The sequence below is a fragment of the Heliangelus exortis genome, chromosome 1 (assembly GCF_036169615.1).
Source record: "Heliangelus exortis chromosome 1, bHelExo1.hap1, whole genome shotgun sequence".
Lineage (NCBI taxonomy): Eukaryota > Metazoa > Chordata > Aves > Apodiformes > Trochilidae > Heliangelus > Heliangelus exortis.
The window spans coordinates 13,902,168-13,922,463 of NC_092422.1; the positions used below are offsets into that span (position 1 = coordinate 13,902,168).

General features: G+C 41.0%; 1 protein-coding gene across 1 annotated transcript; it reads left to right on the plus strand.

Moving 5' to 3' along the window:
- The first annotated feature begins 7,500 nt into the window (after positions 1-7,500).
- Positions 7,501-17,796, plus strand: BIRC2 (baculoviral IAP repeat containing 2). The gene is made up of 9 exons (XM_071734409.1): positions 7,501-7,676; positions 9,260-11,333; positions 11,429-11,528; positions 12,607-12,685; positions 13,204-13,252; positions 14,256-14,498; positions 15,631-15,885; positions 16,075-16,116; positions 16,894-17,796. The coding sequence occupies exons 2-9, from the start codon at positions 10,463-10,465 to the stop codon at positions 17,085-17,087; spliced, it is 1,833 nt and encodes a 610-aa protein (XP_071590510.1). The 5' UTR covers positions 7,501-7,676; positions 9,260-10,462; the 3' UTR covers positions 17,088-17,796.
- The last annotated feature ends 2,500 nt before the right edge of the window (positions 17,797-20,296 follow it).

Genomic DNA, 20,296 nt, shown 5'->3' on the forward strand with positions numbered 1-20,296 from the left:
CTTGATATCCACTTAGACTCAGAACACTGAGTAAACTTACTGTCGATTGAGAGCAATTCTCTTCAGTTTCTGTGGCAACTAAAAGATCATCAACATACTGCAGCAAGGTTCCATTCTGTGATGGAGGACTCCAGGTGTCAAGTTCTTTGGCCAGCTGATTTCCAAAAATTGTGGGGCTGTTTTTAAATTCCTGTGGTAACACTGTCCAAGTTAACTGTGTTTTACCTGTTGTATCAGGATTTTTCCACTTGAATGCAAATAACTTGACTCCGTTTTGCAAAAGCTAAGCAGAAAAAGGCATCCTTCAAACTGAACACAGTAAGCCACACTTGTCTACTTTTCACTTTAGTTAACAAAGTATAAGGTTTGCCACCACTGGTTGCAGATCTTCCACAATTTATTAATTGCCCTTTAATCTTGTATCAACCAATGGCTCTTGCCATCTGGCTTTTTCATAGAACTGGAGTATTATATTCTGATTCACATTCTACTAACAACCCAAATTGTATAAAATCATGAACTATTCCTTTTATTCCTTTATGATCCTCCAGTGACAAGGGATATCACCTAACCCTGACCAGGTTAGCTCTGGGCTTCAATTCTACCCTTATTGCTGCAGCATTCTTGGCACCACTGCATATCCCAGATGCCAGCACTCCTGGATATACCTGATCCAGGATTTCCTGAGGCGTCTGTTTATTCCTTTCTACTTGTATTAAGGCTAAACTTCAATCAATTGTTTTTCTTTTGTTTTTCATTCCACCTTCCCTTTTCCAAATACTATTTCTGCCCCAAATTGTTCCAACAAGTTTCACCCAAGAAGAGACTTGGGTGATTCCAGCATGTGTGGGAATTTGTCTATCCCTATCTGTTTTCCCAACTTATATTTAATTGATTGTAAGAAAAATGCTTTTCTCTGCTGGCCAGTAGCTCTCACTACATTCACAAAATCTTTATCTACATGTATCAAGTCTTTGCTTAATACATAATATGAAGCACTGGTATCCACCAAAAACTTCACTTCTTTACTTTGATTCCCTAGCTTTATCTTAACCAGTGAATCCCCTAGGGTAGATTCCCCAGGTCCCCATCAATCTGTTTATGCTACTTCTGCTATGGTAGCAGGCTTAATCTGCCTTAATGCCAGTATAGAACATTCAGATTTCCAGTGCCCATCCTCCTTGCAAAAGCACACTGATTGGGTCCCAACGGTGATCAATAACCTCCTTGACCACCCCAGATCTTCTTCATATCATATTCCTCTCCCAGGGCCTCTGAGTCCCTGACTATGTATGCTGATCTAATGCTTGCTTATTGCTGCAGCAATGGCTTTTCCCATTTTGCTCCTATAATTGTTTTCTCTGTTCCTATGTACTCTCCAGGCTTCCTCAATCAGTATTTCCAAATCTAGCACATCTAGCACAGTCTCTTTCAGCTTCAGTAACTCCTTTCTAATGTCTTTGGATGACTGTCTCCAAAAGAACAGTACTAGCTGCTGCCTTCCCTCATCAGAGGATGTATCTAAGGCTGTATGCTTTCTCATAGCCAGCCTTTATCTGTCTGGGAATTCTGTAGGTATTTCAGATTCATTTTGCTTAGTAGGATACAAAGCTGACCAATTTTCAACTTTAGGGATTGCATTTTCCAATTTTATCCAATTCTGGTTTGTTTAAATGACTGGTACTCCAAGCTATCATTTGGACCCCAGTTTGGTTCTGTTAAACAGATGTATTATTCCAAATCTCTTCCCAAAATTCTGCCAATTACTTGAACTTAGGTCTGGGCAGTTTTCAAGACTGTTTCTCAGTTTCCATCAGTGCATCCAGCATTATGTCTGTATCTCTCTAATCTGGATCTTAGTTTTTAATCAGCCTACATCTCTTAGCAACCCCCTGGGGTCATCCCTATAATTCTTCATCACTTCCTTCCACATATCTAAACCATACATAGAAAAGGGGACTTTAATTAGAGAGGGTTTAGTAGGTCCCATTGCCTGTGTAAGGGGAGCTACTATGATTGGTCCTATTTTGCTATGAGTTTGGGCAGTAACTGGAGTGAATCCTTCCATTGTCCCTTCCTCTTGTCACCCCTCTTTGTCAGAGGCTTCTGCAGTTCCCTGAGAAGGTGGTGAGGCTACATAGTCCTCAATTGTTTCTTCTGCCTCTTTATCCTGCTTCTTAATCTGCAAACATCTCGCCCAATACTACGTGCTGAACAACACTGTTTCATTTTTTCCTCAAGACTGAATTTTCCAATGCCAGCACAGAAGGATCTTGCAGTGTCAAATTAATACCACATTCCTTTTGCCACTCTGGGTGACTTTGGAAAGTAAAGAACTTATCTGCATGCACAACTTCATCTCACTTTTCATCTCTCCTCAAGAACAATATCAATTGTAATATCAATAAATTAGAGTTCCATTTAGAGGCCATTTCTCCTGATATTCCAACTTATATAATGACCACCATTGATTACAATATTTTACCAAAGTTTTCTTGTCCACAGTTCTGCCCAGTAGACGCCCAATCTCCTTTCAGTGTCCTAAAATACAACCTGAAGGACTCTTCTTCAAGTTACCTCCACTCTGTTGACCACAAATTATAACATTATACAGAATTCCCATGCTAAGAGTAACCTTAACAATACTAGTTAAGTAACCAGTAACAGATTACTGCTACTAAATAAAAATCAAATGGCTCTGTAAACCATTACAATTTTACCAGAAATCAAAAAACAAAGTATACCAGTATACACTTTCCTGCAGAATATTCTCAGCTGTGTGACTTACACAGAGCCCCGATGAATTTAAAGAATACCTTTGCCAGATGGTCCTTGTCTGCTCCTGCAGTGATCCGAATGAGGTGAGGAGTCCCCCCAGAGAAATCTCTGGGGATACAAAAGGGAGTCCTATTCCCAGCGGGTCCCAAAGAGAAGCAGAGAGGGTCCCCTCTGGGTCGCCAATTCTGAAACAAAGAATTCAAACGCGACAGTAAATACTTAACTGTGAAGCAGGTGTTATTTATTACGGCTCCAGGGCTGCACTGGGGATTCTCCACCAGAAGTGCTCCCCCGACAAACCAATTTGAAGGCATTTCTATTTCCAAAACTAATGCATATTAATGGCATGAAACAAAGAAATGTTTTACATAATCACGCCCGCTCTCAAAAACGATTATGCGGGGCTTCAATATTTTATGTCACGGTCTGTGCCGCCATCTATTGTCCTTTTAGGATACCACAACATCTTCGGTGGTCGTTTGCTTCCTCTAGTGGATGTTCCACAGCTTTCAGCATTCGTCCTCTGGATGACCTTCTCATCTTGGCAGCTCCTAGCGCATGCTTAGTCCCTGAACGCTTACATTGCTAAGTTATCTGCCACATTTGCTCAACATCTGTTAGTCCTTCTGTTAAACTAATGTTACATTTATCTGTATATATATAACTGGACCTTGTGTTTAAAAAATGATACCAGGAGTGGTGGAATCAGGAGGCAGTACTCTGGGAGATCAAGACTCGATACTCAGACACCATTAAGTATCCTTTAATGCAGCACTGGGTGCACAGGTGATCACTCTCCTAATGTGCATCCCGGCAGGAGACAGCAACATAGTTTTAATGCAGACATGATCTACATATTCATATAATTCTCAAGAAGTGATTAACATATTCATAACTTTTCCAAGTTAACATATGTTGCCACCCACTCCCACATGTGCATTACAGCCTCCTGGTGGTCTCTGCATCCTCTGGTGGTCATTTCTTCATCATCTGCCTCTTCATCATCATGCCCTTTGGATGACCTACAGATGACCTGCAGCATTCTTCTTCCTTATCTGGCAGTCTGAAACCACAGAACTATTTGTACCCAGTTTTGGTGCTTTTGCCAAATTTAGTAACCCTGAGACATCATCTGTGTCTTCAGTTCTCAGAAATAAGTTCCCCATAGCAACTACACCCCACTGCTACATGGATGTACTCTATTACTCTATGTTAACTGGCAAATTTCCATTATATTCCTTTATTGACTACTGCTTCAATAACAATATGCTATTGCTTTAAGATTAGTGCATAGTTTAGATGTTACATGTGCTTAGCTTACAGGGCATGTCCCCAATATTTTGATTACGAGCTTTTAAACCAAAATATACAATAACACAGCAGCCCTCTTTCATTAGTAAGGCTGAGATATTGCTAGTCATGGTGCTGAGAAATTCATTAAGAGCATTTTTTGCTGTAATTTATTGCAGAGAATAGCAGAAGCAATGGAAAAGCAACTAACAGTGGCTTTTCTCCCTCCTTCCCTTTCAGATATTTAGGGCTGTGTTACAGAGGCATCCTTAAAGCCAGACATTTTAATGCTGTGGGAGATGGAAAATTGGAGAAGGCATGAGAGAAGGATGACAGCATGGGGAGACTGACATTCATCGGGACTCTCAGAGAATTCTGGGCATGCAGTTACATCAGGTACTTCAAGGGCTGCTTGTGCTACTTGAAGTGCATTGATAATGCACTCACACTGCAGGGTCACTGCATTCCACCTCCAGAAATTTTCTTTATCACCTTTGCTGTTTCAGTCAACACCGCTGTTATAAATGACCGAGAATATTTTTTTGCCCGCATTCTCCACTGGAAATTGTTATCCGAGACTCAATATTCTTCTGTTAATGTTTTAATTTAATTAATAAAATTGCAATGAGCAAAACAGTGCTGGGTGCATGGGGAGTCTCCAACTTAAGTTGCAATGCTATGTGGTGAGCAGCAAAATCAGCTTAGATTAGCACAACGGGACATACATTGTAGCGTTTTCAAGGTACAAAAACTGTGGATGTCTTGCTTCTTGTTCCCCTAAGTCTTGTAGTTACACAAAAAACAGTTATATTTGCTTCTTTCACAATGTTGAAGGCAGATATGTTAGTACTTTCAAAATGGGGTTAGCAAAATACTTTATAAAAGTTAGGTTAGCAAACACTTTATAAAAGTTGGGTTAGTAAATACTTAATAATTATTCAAATAATTATTCAACATGAATTCACAAACACACACATATATTACACTGCCATTTGGTTTATTTTCATGAACACTGGTAATGTGGCAGCCACACTTTTATTACACTTCAACCTCTATGATTACATGAAGCTTCTTATGGAAGCAGTTTCCCTTTGTTGAGGACACCTTTACCTGAATGCAGCCTTCTTCCCCTCTCTGCAGAGCCAAGAGTCTGCAAAGTAGAGTGCCTTGTTTCAGTTTATAAATCCTGCCATTTTTTAGGTCAAGGTTATGAACTTGGAAGCTTGTTGCATTAAGTGAAAGGGCTGGAATAAGAACCAGTCTCACTGTGATGTGCCACAGCCAGAGAACCAAACCCAAAGCCTGCATTTAGCCTGGGTAAGACTTAAGTACCACTGCTGTCCTTTGGAGAGTTACCTTGGTCCCATGTTGAATTCAGACTTAAAATGCTGATGATAATGCACTGTTTCTCAGGAATTTCAGTCCTAAGAAAAAAAATGTAGTTATGCTCTTCATGTCCTTTGAGGAAAAGGATTGTTCAGCTAAGTAGGTGGGGAAGTTCCCCCTTACCTCTTTCTCTGAAAAGCAAAGGAATTGATGGGAATGGAGAACTGGGAGAGAAACAAAGAAAGCAGAAGTCTGGCAGTTTGGGGCAGCTACACCTCTTTTTCTGCTGTTACGAGCATTTTAGCCTGGTTTTATTTTTCCTCACCCTCCCTTCTTCCTCATTGCAACACGAAGGCTTACCAAGCAGAAAGGGAAAGCCTGCAATTTGAGGCCTGGGAGTGGAGGAAAAGAGCAGCTTACATTGCCAAGCGGGAAGGAGGACAAAAGGTACAGAAGGGCAAAGTGCAGATATGTGGCTGGGGGGGGGGGGGGAGTGGCAGAGGGATGCAGAGTTAAGGAGGAATGCTGGATTATTTCCTGGGGAGAATGCATGGCAAAAAGCCAAAAATCTGTAACAATAGCTTCAAATGTAACTTAATTTCAGGATTCCTGCTTGAAGTGCCCAAACAGGGAACATCCCCATCTTCCTCTGTGAAAGATAATCCTTGAGCAGTTGCCATTAAAACCACACACGTGTACAAATGCAGAGCTTGATCCCTTACGTGGCATTAAGCAGTTCCCTTTAACCAATAAAACTCCCAATCACACCCCCATCACTCTTTATGGTATGTGTTGTTTTATGAGCCTTGTCTTTTGCATGTCAGCAGCTTCAGTGTCAGTGTCATGACAGATCAGTGACAGTGATCTGACAACCATTTTAAACTTTTAAAATTAGTTTTTAACCTGTTTTTTATAGTTTGGTTGGTTTTGTGTTTTTTGTTTGGTTTTTTTATGTGTGCAAATGTGGAAACAGCAAACATTTCTATAATTATGTGAAGCTAAATAGTGTGACAGTAGTAGCTAAACTATACTAGCTGTCACCACAGCTAGATAATTGAGATTTGACAGGTCGTATTGTTATACACGTTAATACATATGACAGGAAATTTGAAAGAGTTTTAGAAAAGACATGAATGAGTATCTCCCAAATTCAACTTACTGGAACTCCATCGCAGAAAATTACCCTCTAGTGTCATAATGCTCTGCTCAGTTACGCTTCCTTTATTTTTTCTCTTCAGTTCCATTTTGTAAATGCCCTACCATTCGGTCATCACAAAATGGGGATTTTTAAAATCTTCTATCTGCTGTTTCCTTGTAGGAAATGCCAGATAACGACTGTGTTGGGTGATTCTGAACTTCTGCCAAGTGCTCTGGTAATTGCTGTGGAAATTTTTCATATTTCTAGAGACAGATTTTGTCATAAACCCCTGCACTGGAAATTTATATTCTGCCTTCCTTCTGTTCTTTTAGTTGTTTCCTCTCTTGCAGCGTACAGATTTGCCTGTATTCGGAAACGTGGGCTAGCAACGCCGTGTTACACCGAGTCACGGAGAGAAGGTGAAACTGCGGGGTTTGCAGCGCGGGCCCGGCTGTGCCTGCAGCCATTGCTGCGGGGAGAGCAGCCACCTCGGCAGCCAAACTGCGGCCTCAGCCACCCCGCAAGGGCCTCCCCTCAGTGCAGCGGGGCCCGCAGGCACGGCGACGGGGCTGGCAGCTGCCAGAGGCGCTGCCTCTCCAGCGCGGCTGCGCCCGGAACAGCACCGGGGAGCAGAGTCCGCCCGCAGGGCTGGAAATCCCCGGCCTGCGCCGCGGGGGCTGGGCTGGGTCAGCGGGGGAAGCACGCAGCGCAGTTTCCTGGGGGTTTCCCCGGCCCGCGGAAAGTACCGAACGTTCCGCTGGCGTCAGCGGGGCCGGGGCTTCCCGCTCCCCACTGCAGCTACAGGAATGAGCCAGAGGGGGGCGAGACGGGGCTTAGGGGCACGGACCGGCCAAGGGAACGCTCCTCCCGCAGCTGAACGCCAGACAAAGGCGCTCGCTGGGGACAACTCCCCCAGCTCCCAGCGGCCAGGAGGAAGGGAGGAAGGGAGGAGTCAGAAAGAAGCGAAGGGAGATAAGAAGGAAGGGAAGGGAGGCCCCTGATGTTGGGCCGCGCATGCGCCTCCGCTCACTGTTTCCCAAGCAGGGGTGGTGCCTCCCGGGGGCACCTCTCCCACCGCTCCCTGGCTGAGCACCCTATATAGGCTGGGGTGCTCACCCCGCTGCAGGGAAACCAACTCGAGACCGTGAGTACGGGCTGGGGCGGTCGGCAGGCCCTGTCTGGGGGGAGGCCCCAGCTGCGTGCGCCGGGTCGTGGCTCGGTGCCCGGCTGAGGGGGGTGGCGGGCGGGGCTGCGTCGTGGCCAGCCTGTCACCAGCCTGAAGGCTTCGGCCAGCGGCAGAGGAGACGTGGGGCGAGCCGAAGGACCTCTTCTGGGCAGGCTGTGGTCTCCGTTGCTGGAGTGGACTCTGGCAGCCCTGCCGGACGGCCGCTCAGGGAGCGGGGCTTGGGTCGCGCAGGAGGCCCGGGGCGGCTGCCAGCGCGGCCCTAGCGTGCGGGTGGCGAGGCCCTGCCGTGGCCCTGCCGTGGCTGGGAAGGACCGTGGGGGAGCCGTGCGTGTCCCTGAGTGTGATCGCACACGACCACTCCGGGCAGTGTTCGTTGCTCAAGGTTTGTAAACTGGCGGAGGGCCCTTAGGAGGTAAACTTGTTTTGCTGGCTTAAAACACCAGAGCAGAAGAATATTAAGTTTTGATGTTGCTGTACTTTAAATGTCACTACTCGGGGCTTAAATAGCTTCTAATTATTGTAGCAGGATAGTGGAAGGAAAAACCTATCCCAGTCAAAGCAGTTTAATTATTGGAAATGAGGGATACTCAGGGCTATAGTGGAGGTTGATACTAGAAGGCCGTTCAGCAGAAAGTGTAGATCTCAGGTTTAAGTGGTTCTAAGTATTCTAGGATCATCAGGGTTTTAGTTTGTTCTGAATGTTTCCAGCATTTATTTTTAGGTTTAGGTGACTTTCTCCAGCCTGGAAACTGGCTTATCTTCTTGGGCTAGCAACGCTCATGTATTGATAGGTTAGTCCCACCATGTGTGTTAAACGATCGGTGTAAGGCATTTGTAGCTCATGTCCTTACTGATTAAGAAGTTATTATTAGTAACAAGAGTGGGATCATATTAAGAAGGAGTCTTCTAAGAGCTATTGTGTTGAGTAGGAGGTGCTTTGCCGTTTTCCCTGAGGTGATTTTTCCACAGCTGTGTCATCATGACAAGTATATCTGTTTTGAGTCTTTCCTGGAATAACTTTCTAGGAACTTATACTGTCAAATAGATGGCTAGAGGTGTACATAAAAATAAAAATAAATTTATATATTTGAAAAGCCTTGGAACTTTTTCCTTGCTCTTATCTGAATTTTTGGTCAAGTTCAGTTCTACTATTGTCCTATACCCCAAGTAGCATTGATTTACCTAAGTAAGAAATGTCAGCACTCTTAAGTCAGTGCAATAAACCTGGATCTGCATTGTTTGAGAATCTGCAGGTTTAAAGCAACTTAAATGGATGCAACTTCTTCACATCCATCTGCCAAAAATATTCTGCTTGTGGATTAAACAGTTTTGCATATGTGTCAGTAACAGGGTAGTTAGGTGTGTAAAGTACACCTTGTATGACTGTGTGCAAAGTTCACTCTCTGATACTTTCTAGCTAGCATTGCAAAAAAGCTTGAGTTGAGATTTTAGTATGTCAATTTATGTAGTTTTTGTTTATGTAGGCATTACATGCATCTCCTTTTGAAACACTCCTCTTTTTTTTTTTTTCTTCCTTACAGGATTTGTTCTTCCCAAAAGAGTTAAAGTATTGAAATTATAGATATTTACAGTTTCTTTTTGGGGACAGTCAGTATCAGTATGGAGGCGTAGACACATCAAAGGGACTTTAGTCTGAACTCTGGGAGGTAGTTCTGTGCACAAATAAAGAAACTAAAGCTTAAAATTATTTATTTATTTTTAGTTGGAGGGTTCTGTTTACTTCTGTGTGCCATAAACATGGCATATGGGAAAAACTTAACTCACCAGTATAAAGCATTAGAATGTCCTGACACAAGGCAATTTATTAATATTAAATTTGATAACTCTAACAGCGTAACTAAGGCACCAGGTTAAAACTCAAATGCTGTTTTCCATGTATGCTGACACTTACAGACAGAAAAACCTGGGGCTATTCCAGGCTTATTAATCAGGACAGTTCATCCGTGTCAGACAGTGTGCAAGATTTGTTTTTCTCACAGCTGAATATTCAATATATGTGAAGTTCAGTATAACAAGCCTCTTGAGTCTTAACAACTTGGTAACAATATGCAGAATTTGAGGTTTTTTTGGAAGTTCAGTAGTAGCAAATATACCAGATCAGTTCAGTAATGTCAGTTCAAGGGCTTTTTTCATATGACCTTTGAGCTTAATAAGCCATTATTTCTAGCTTCCTAGGGAGGTTTACAAACAAAAATCTTTATATTTGTATAAGCTTCATATTTATCAGCTGGCTAGGGTGAAGTAGTTTTAAAATCACTTAGCATATGTTCTGGTTAAAAATGAAGTTGTTCTAGTTGCTTTTCATTTTAGTTTCTTTATTAACAAAGGATTTTGATAAACCCTTTTGAGGTATTTCTGCCCTGGTTTTCACCTCCACTAGCCTGACAAATTGATACTGCTCTCCCAGATACACAGTACAAGGAAACCCTTGATATGTCTGTGATTCAAGGGAAAGTCCTTTTTAACGTGCTTGCTTAAATTGTCAAAATGGGTTGGAGCAGCTTTTGCACAGAAAGCAGTAAAGTAGAACAACTTTCCAAATGGTTAAAGGCTGTTATCATGAGGCTGATTCTGTTCACATCTGCATTTGAGGTTGCACCCTAAAGTATTTGATTTTCAGGTTCCTATTTTTGTATAGGCAGGGTTTATTCCAGATTGCCTTTAATGCACACAACTACCTCCCAGAGGAAGACTTTGTCCCATTTTCCCCAAACCAGTCCATTATGAACATAATGGAAAATAGCCCTTTGGCTAGTCTCATGAAGCAGAGTGCCTTGTGTGGAGAACTGAAGTATGACTTATCCTGTGAACTCTACAGAATGTCAACATTTTCTGCATTCCCTGCCAATGTGCCAGTGTCGGAACGGAGTCTTGCCCGGGCTGGGTTTTATTACACTGGTGTGCAAGATAAAGTTAAGTGCTTCAGTTGTGGCTTAACGTTGGACAGCTGGCAACCAGGAGATAATGCTATGGAAAAACATAAACAGATGTATCCTAGCTGCAGTTTTGTTCAGAACATGCTTGCAGTTAACAACCTTGGACTGTCCTCTCATTCTGCCTTTTCACCTTTGGTCGCAAGCAGTTTCTCACCATCTCTACATTCAGAAACACTTTCTCCAAGTTTAGAACAAGTTGGCTATTTCAGTGGCTCTTTTTCCAGTTTTCCTCAAGACCCAGTAACTACTAGGGCACTTGAAGACCTTTCATTCTTGAGACCCAAGCTTCACAATCCTTCCATGAGTACAGAAGATGCCAGACTACGCACTTTTCACTCGTGGCCACTGACGTTTCTCTCACCCGTCGATCTGGCAAAGGCTGGACTTTATTACTTGGGGACAGCAGACAAAGTTGCTTGTTTCACCTGTGGTGGTCAGCTGAGTGACTGGGAACCAAAAGATAATGCTATGTCAGAGCATCGAAGACACTTTCCTAACTGTCCTTTTGTGGAAAACCATACCCGAGACCAGCTGAGTTTTAATGTTTCCAATGTGAGCATGCAAACCCATGAAGCACGTGTTAAAACATTCATAAATTGGCCAACTAGAATTCTAGTTCAGCCTGAACAGCTTGCAGATGCTGGCTTTTACTACGTAGGTAAGAAAAACTGGTGTCTCCACTTCAATTTGTATAGTTGTGTCAGCATTTACTCCAAACTGTTTGCTAGATCTCTTGCCTTGCTGTTTTTAAAGGCCGCAATGATGATGTGAAGTGTTTTTGCTGTGATGGTGGGTTAAGGTGCTGGGAATCTGGAGATGATCCATGGATTGAACATGCGAAGTGGTTTCCAAGGTAACTTGTAAAATCTTTATCATAATTTGGTCACATTCTTACTGCTTGAATACCTTCAATTTTGGCAGATAATTGCTAGACTTCCATGCTTAATGAAGGAACATTTTAATTATGTGCTTACCACTTCATAATTAAAAGCTATGTGCATCCCCAAATTACAAGTATGCTCATTGCTTACTTATTTAAGACAAGTAGCCAGAAAGTAGACAGAGTAAAAACTGCTGAGAAATTAAATGGAAGGAGCATGTAACACTTTTGGACTGGTTATGTTACCACGCTGAATGTTCTTGAACCAGTTTTTCATCAGGTGTGGTTTAGTTTCTTAGGTGTGAAAGGCTTGTGCAGGAGGTTTTGGCAGTTTAACATGTCTATGTTGGAAAAAATGGCAGAAATAACTTTTTTTTTTTTTTAAAGTGACTTGCATAATTAAATGGCAGATGCATACCTAATTACTATCTGTGCCTGTGTACATCTCCACCCACATTAATGACAGCTGTACCTAAATAATTCCACACATTATAGATCTCCAACCAGTCTTTCGTGGGTAATTTACCAGCTACTGTTGGACTTCCTGGTGTACATATAGATAAACCAAGCCTTTATTTCCTTCAGTGTTACACATTAGTAAATGTGCTTAAGAGATACACTAGTGAAGCAGATCTGGCTTTGATAGTGGTGTTAAATTTTTTTTAACTACTTTTGAATTACTTGAGTAGGAGAAAAGAATGGTGAGATGTGAGATAGAAATAGTGTCTCACTGTACTTTGCACTTGTAGCTGACACAGTATCATTTCTTCTGATATGCATTTGTGCTTAGAAGTGGTAGCAGAATGTAAAGCTGCTCCATATATATACCTAAGCCCACTGACTGCTGAACGTGGTGGAAAAGCTTTATCAAAGTATCGCCAGACACTGGGTTGTATCAAGCTTCCAATTTAGAGTACTCTTTCCCTTCTGAAGAAAGAGAAACATTTATTTAAGTTGTGCTGTGTTGTTGTAAATTTTTATTCTTCTGTATTTTTTTCCTTTGGCAAGCAGGAAATAATAATTTAATAGACTTTTTTTGTCAATGTCTCAGGTGTGAGTATCTGCTTCGTGTGAAAGGAGGAGAGTTTGTAAGTCAGATTCAGGCCAGGTTCCCCCATCTTCTTGAACAGGTAAACTCTACTGTTCTATAACTTGGTTTTCCCTTGTTGATAAGTGCTGTGTTCTGGGGAGTTCAGCTCATCTTCGTGGGCACAGAAATGAAACCAGTGCAGAACCGTGGCTAATGGTCTTGGACTAGTAGAGTTTAACTTGTACAGATTATTTATGGAAAGTGTTCTAGAGCGGTGACCTCCTTCGTATCAGGAGAGGGAAATTGGAATTGTGTAAGTCTCAGTAAATATTTCATAACAGTAGTTGTTATTTCAGAAAGTAGTCATGGGCAGCCTGAATTCTATCTATCAATAAATGTTCAGCAAGAGTAAGCCAACCTTCTCTTCATGGAAATCATCAGCACTATCCTGTTTATATAGTTGCACGAATTAGCACATCTGGGTAAAATATAAAATACTTAGTGGGCACCACTCAGATAAAAAGCTTAGCGTGGATGATGAGGGAAGAACATGTTAGAAAGGTATTTGGAGGGAGAAGTAATACTTGGATACTAATGTAGTTCTGTTGTGTTCCACAGCTCTTGTCAACCTCTGATACGCCTTTAGATGATAACATTGATCCCCCAAGTATGTATATTAAAGCATATTTTTAAACCTCCTCAGCATTTTGCAAACATAATGATTTGCTATCCAACACTAACTTGCTTAACAGTTCTTAGATTTTTTTTTTTTTTAAAACAATAATATTAAAGGGATTGTCTACCTAATTATAAGTTAAGTAGCTTCTATATCATATTGACAAACTTCAAGGGAACATCTTGAAAGACCTTGTCTTTCATTTCCCTTATTTTCATGTGAGCAGCTAACATTAAGATTTTGGGTTTTAAATGCTTGGCATATCCTGTGGTTTTTTGGATTTTGGATTCCTGGTTGGGTTAAACAAACAAGACAATTTGGCATTTGTTAAATTAACCTATGGTACTGACCTTGCTGGTAGAGGGTGTCATGTCTGGAGTTATGCAATGCCATGTGTAGGCACATGTTATAAGTTGAGTGGCAGTGGTCAAAGAGAGGGTGAAAGCTCAAAGTGCAGTATTTCTGAGATGGGCTGTAGTTACAGTGGGAATAAACTTCTCCCTGAGGGTGACTGGACTGTCAGAGTCCTTGCTGGTTGAGGGCAATGAGTCAGAATACCACGTGTCTGCTTAGTTGAATGGAAAATATTGATCAAGAGCTGGAGTAGAGTAATTGTTTTTACTATAAACTCTGAATTTTGATTCCTTCCACCCCACCCCCAGGACATTTTTTTAAGGCTGAAGTTAGAAATTATGAAGTATTAAAAAAATTGTCTAAGAGTAAATGGAATCTGTGGCGTTTCTGGGTTATCATATATTTTAGTGAAGGCCTGGCATGGACTGAATTTGGTCATGGATTCAGCTCAACTGAATCTAAGCCACCAGCTTCCATTTTTTAAAGCTAATTACTTTAAAAAAGTCTATTTAGCCATTGCAACTTTTTAGTGCTAGGTATTCATGTATATATGCATGTGTGTAGGTAATATTGATGTGTCAGACTTCTGGACTGTGTAGATATTTTTATATTATACATGGTGATTTTCCTTTGTGAGCAGTTATTCATTTTGAACCTGGAGAGAGTCATTCAGAAGATGCAATCATGATGAACACACCTGTGGTTAAAGCTGCCTTGGAGATGGGATTCAGTAGAAGGCTAATAAAGCAAACAGTGCAAAGTAAAATCTTGGCTACTGGAGAAAACTACAAGACTGTTAATGATCTTGTGTCTGATCTGCTCACTGCTGAAGATGAGAAGAGGGAAGAAGAGAAAGAGAAACAATTTGAAGAAGTGGCATCAGGTACACATAAAGCATGAATGAAAGTGAAGTGGTTTATTATTATGAATTGTTTCTTCACTAAGTGGCTTAATTTAACTGCTTTTAGGGTCAGTTTATGTAAAAGCACTGTCAGAGTATCTGTGTAGCCAGCACTCTGGGAATTGTTTCATTACCTTTCAGCATGGTGGCTCATACAGGTGCCAAGGGTTCAGAATCACCAGATTCTCTGCACAGGAACAAAGCCGTATTTTTAAAATCTGTGTGCCTTTATATTGCTGTTAATAAAATGAATAGAATTAAAATGCTTTACTTGGCACATTCTACTAATTTGTTTTCCAAATTTGCCTGCTTTTTAAGCTTCTTCACCTAGAAGAGATGATAAACTTTCACAAATTTAGGTTCTGTAGGATGGCCAATGGTTGCTTTTCAGTGTCCAACTCAGCTATGTAGGTCACCTATTAAGTGTTTATTTGGTGTGTCTTTAACATTTCCTATCATTTTAATACCATAAAAGATTGAAGCATAAACAAAATCCTGCAGTTTCTGAGTCTGTGAAGCAGTAATTCAATATATAATTGAGAACCTAACTAAGACTTCATCTTTCCCACTTCCATGTTCTATCGAAAACACATAGATGTGTTCAGCCACTAAATATTACTGGAAATTATTTTGTTATTTGTGATAGACTATTGAGTTTGATTGTGCTGTCCTTCTGGTTTTCTTGCACATAAATCTATTGGATACTCTTAGAAAATTTTAAATCTTTGTACATCTTAGGGATGATTTTGACTGCTACTGATTAAAGTCAACTTGTTGTCAACAAGTTAGCATTGGTGGTATGATGAGACATTGTTTTTTCGTAACAATTCTGCAGGGACTGTCTTGCTAGTGTGAACTAGACCAGATCCTCTCAGATAATTTAACCCAGAAGTGGGAGCAGGAAGTTTGTTGGTGAAAACGCTTCGGCTCAGAAGCTGATTGTATGTTCTTTATTCTTTAAGTCATGTGAATACCACTTGCTGAGGTCTTTATTAATGAAGTGTAGTAAGTGAACACTTAATGGAGTTTAAAGAATGTCTCAATTAGTGTGAAGTAGAACTAGAACTTGAAGTAATGTATTCCTAATAAACATCTAATCCCTTTTTTATTCCAGATGATTTGTCCTTAATCCGGAAGAATCGGCTGGCTTTATTCCAGCGCTTAACATGTGTATTTCCAATCCTTGGGAGCTTACTGTCAGCTAAAGTGATAACAGAACTTGAGCATGATGTTATTAAGCAAAAGACTCAGACATCATTGCAAGCCAGGGAACTGATAGACACAGTTTTAGTAAAAGGAAATGAAGCAGCCAGCATATTCAGAAACTGTCTACGAGACTGTGACCCTGTACTGTACAGAGATCTATTTGGTAAGTTTATGGTTTCGGTTGGGTTTTTTTTTTTTTTTGGTTGTGGGGTTTTTTGTTTGTTTAAAGGAGGTACATTTATGGAAGTCTAACCACTGCTGACATAGCAACCTAAAGAATAATAAAAAAAAGATCAGATGCTTTTTTTGAGTATAGATTAGTCAAGTGACTGGTATTTTTATCTCATTTTAGTGGAGAAGAACATGAAGTATGTTCCTACAGAAGATGTTTCAGGTACCTTAACTCTTACCTTCTTACCTTAAAGGATATTGTGGAATAAATAGTTAACATCATAAATAAGAAAATTACTTTTTGGTTAAAAAGCAGGTGTAATGCGTTACTCTCTCCCAAATTTTGCTTCTATTAAATGGACTTACTTAAAGTTAAGTGTACATGCAGACTTGCAGGGAAGTCTGTCTGCTAAAATCTCTATCATGTGCCTTACATGTGCTTTTGTACCTAAAAGGTAGAGCTTTCTGGAGTTTGACAATTCAAGTATGTGCTGGATTTAATCTTGATACAAGTCACAACAGGCATCATGATCTCTAATCTTCCAGAGTGGGTTATAGGTGTCTTAAGATCTAGTTTGACCAGAAGCTGGGTAGACAAAAGCTTGTTAGACATGGGATTGTGTTCACTTGGTTCTTAGTCCTGTAGTTTAGTATGTTAATAGGTTGCAGAAAGCATGAGTATAGCACGCTGGTCAAGCTCTGCTCTGGGCTTCTAATAGCTAAGGAGGGAAAAGTACAGCTTTTGTTAACATGTAATCATTGGCTGGTCTTGAGAACTACAATTGGCCTCCAACTGTAGCTATTTGTTGTCTCACAGAATAGGGAAGTACAGACCAGTTCCCTGTGTGCCCTTTTCTGAACTCTGGAAAATGTACATATTTTCTCACTGTCTGTTTAGTGAATGCACATAGGGAAATAAAGGGTAAAAAGGAAAATGTCTGTATTCTAATTATAATGCAGATATATTCAGGCTTTTTAAGTAAGTGAAATTTTTCCCCAGGTTTACCTATGGAAGAACAATTAAGAAGATTGCAAGAGGAAAGAACGTGTAAAGTTTGCATGGACAAAGAAGTTTCTATTGTTTTTATTCCATGTGGTCACTTAGTGGTATGCAAAGAATGTGCACCATCCCTTAGAAAATGCCCTATTTGCAGGGGGACAATAAAGGGCACAGTTCGTACATTTCTTTCGTAAAGAGGGAAACTTGAAAAATGTTTTTGTTCCTGTCAGCTCTGGCTGTTGCAACTTACACCAGAAGTGTCTTAAGATTGGAAAACTGTGGTACAGAAGATGATGGAGCAATTGCCTAACACTATTGTGTAATAGTAAACTTTATAAGTATACTCAGTCTTCCTTGTCAAAGACCATTTCTCTTCATACATCTAACTTAATCCTAAGGTGAGGTTTTTGTAGCTTTCCTTTCAGAGTAAGGAAAATAGCTTCATTAGTGTGCCCTTGCCCTTGCTTCAGTTTGAGTAAAATAACTTTCTGGTTGAATACCTGAAGTGAAGCCTGGCATAACTTCTCTCATGAGTTCTTCTCATGTAAGGAAATATATTAAGATTGAAAATTTCTGTTTTTTAATAATTAATAGTAATTAAATTCATCTTCTCTTTTGGTTCTCTTTTGGCTTTCTTGTAGACTTGAGAAAAAAGGCTAGCTGTTGCAGGAACAAGCAGGACTTGTTGAAAATGTTCATATGCAAATACTTGTGTAATGAGTCTTAGTTTATATGAAGACTGAGTTAAAATATTTGTACTTCTCAAATGAGTGCTTTTTTTTACTGTATTCCCATTGATGGCTTTTCTCTGGTAGACTACAGTGATTAGAATGCTGTCTTTTCTTGACAAAAGTTTTGGGTTGTTTATTTACCTGCAGAAATACAATAAAATTTAATTCTCTGTGTGTGTCTTTTCACTTTTGAACAGGGAAGGGATAGTTTTTAAGTCTTGATTTTTCAAAGGATAGAAATCCTGGCCAGGAACAGTACTGATGGTGGTGGCTAGACAGCAGTATAGCCTTTATGCTAGGGATTGAAATGTAAAAATTACTTTTCTGTGTTTGGAACTTCTGAGTGATGGTGCAGTTAAGTAGGAAGGTCTTCCAGCCCACTCTGAAGTTTTGGATCTTGTTTTGTTAGCTAGTAGCCTAGGGACTCCTGTTTTCTTGCTAGTTGACTCTTCCTTAACCCTATTCAGCTTTGTATCCCTAGACTTCCATTGTAGGTACCTACAACAGGAAAGTATTCACAGGTATTTTGCAAGGATTTAGTGTTTAATAGTGAAAGAATACTGCCAGGATAATGACCAGATCCTGCAGTGGTGATGGGTCCCAATTGTTAGTCATATCTTGATGCCCAAGTGTGGACCTCTCAATCTTCAGACCAGCCAGCAATAAGATTTTTTTTTTTTTTTTTTTTTTTTTTTTTGCAGTACTTTGGTGTCTTATGCTTTGTAGTGTGAGGTAAAAATTCTTGAAGGATTAAGATGCTGGTGTTTGCAAGTTGTGTGCATGTAGCTGGCTTTCATCATTTTGTATGTGGCTGTAGCTATATGTGTGTTATTTATTTTAAAGAGAGAGTACCCCATATGTATGAAAGTACTATAGAATATAAATTAAACTTGTTTGGGCTATGTAACTCAGAAGTCATAGTGTGACATTCTCTGGTTTCCTAGTGTTTAGAACAAAGATTGTATTAAGTGAGGAAATTGTCACTGGCAAAATAACTTTAGTTCATACTTACAGATCATAGAATCATAGAATTGGCTGGGTTGGAAGGGACCTCAGAGATCATCAAGTCCAACCCCTGATCCACTACCGCTGCAGTTACCAGCCCCTGGCACTGAGTGCCACATCCAGTCTCTTTTTAAATATCTCCAGGGATGGAGAATCCACCACTTCCCTAGGCAGCCCATTCCAATGCCTGATCACCCTCTCAGTAAAGAAATTCTTTCTAATGTCCAACCTAAACCTCCCCCAGCACAACTTGAGACCGTGCCCTCTTGTCTTGCTGAGAGTTGCCTGGGAAAAGAGACCAACCCCCACCTGGCTACAACCTCCTTTCAGGGAGTTGTAGAGAGTGATGAGGTCTCCTCTGAGCCTCCTCTTCTCCAGGCTGAACAGCCCCAGCTCCCTCAGCCTCTCCTCATAGGATCTGTGCTCGAGTCCCTTCACCAGCCTGGTTGCCCTCCTTTGGACCTGCTCCAGGACCTCGATATCCTTCCTGAACTGAGGGGCCCAGAACTGGACACAGGACTCAAGGTGTGGCCTCACCAGTGCTGAGTACAGGGGCAGAATCACTTCCTTGGACCTGCTGGTGACGCTGTTCCTGATACAGGCCAGGATGCCATTGGCCTTCTTGGCCACCTGGGCACACTGCTGGCTCATGTTCAGCTTCCTGTCAATCCAGACTCCCAGGTCCCTTTCTGCCTGGCTGCTCTCCAACCACTCTGTGCCCAGCCTGTAGCGCTGCATGGGGTTGTTGTGGTCAAAGTGCAGGACCCGGCACTTGGCCTTGTTGAACCTTATCCCAATGCTGTATGTTTGGCATTTGTATGTTTTTCCTTTTGTACATCTGAGTTGTAATTTGGTAAATCTCCCTCTTCAATCTGTCAAGGAAACCCAGAGGTTTCCTGCTATCATCACATATCTGTTGGGATATCTGTTCACTGAGTCTGGAATTTAGACTCAGTGGGTTTAACAGTATGATAAATTTCTAACATATTTACAGCCACAGCATTGACTCAAGTTTTGGCTAGCTAAAAAAGACCAAAACGTGCTTTTATCTCTTAATTGTGTGACTGAGGCTGATCTGTTAGCAGATTCAGGACTTTTCTATCAGTAGTACTGATTACAGAGTTTGATGGGTACAATCATGCAAAGGAAGATGTGAATATTCCAGTTATCATCTGTCTTTGCCCTGTGTCTCCAAGCAGTGCCTCCTTGGCTGGAGTTAAAATAATACTGGAAATAATAATTTTGAACAAGTCTTGCTCTGCTGTCTGGGTAGTTAGGGGAGGGCTGTAAGAATCTAAACTGGTTTGTCTTTAAACATTTTTAGTCATGTCTGGTTTCATCCGTTCTTCCATAATTTCCGCAAAGCTGCGTGGTGTCGTGCCTGCATAGAGGCACCTGAACTGCTTTCTGCCAAGTGGAACCTCATCTAGAAACTCCTGTAAAGTTCTTTGACCTAGTTCTGGCAGGAAGTCTAATCTAGGTCACAGCTTTCCACTACCCCCACTATGATTGTTGTCCTTCTGATCTGTAACACTGTGCATGTGAGCAGTTATGCTCTCTTCCCTTACTATTCCAAAAAAGCTATAACAAAGCAGGTTGTAGCACATTGCAAACAGAACTTCAGTAAAATGTTAAATCATGAAGAAGAAGCCTGCATAGTGTTATGT

Bases quoted from the DNA above. Each gene is read 5' to 3' on its own strand.
- BIRC2 (XM_071734409.1), top strand. From the start codon at position 10,463: ATGAACATAATGGAAAATAGCCCTTTGGCTAGTCTCATGAAGCAGAGT. The intron at 13,253-14,255 runs GTATGTATATTA...CTTTGTGAGCAG, and splicing joins TGATAACATTGATCCCCCAA to TTATTCATTTTGAACCTGGA. The intron at 16,117-16,893 runs GTACCTTAACTC...ATTTTTCCCCAG, and splicing joins TCCTACAGAAGATGTTTCAG to GTTTACCTATGGAAGAACAA.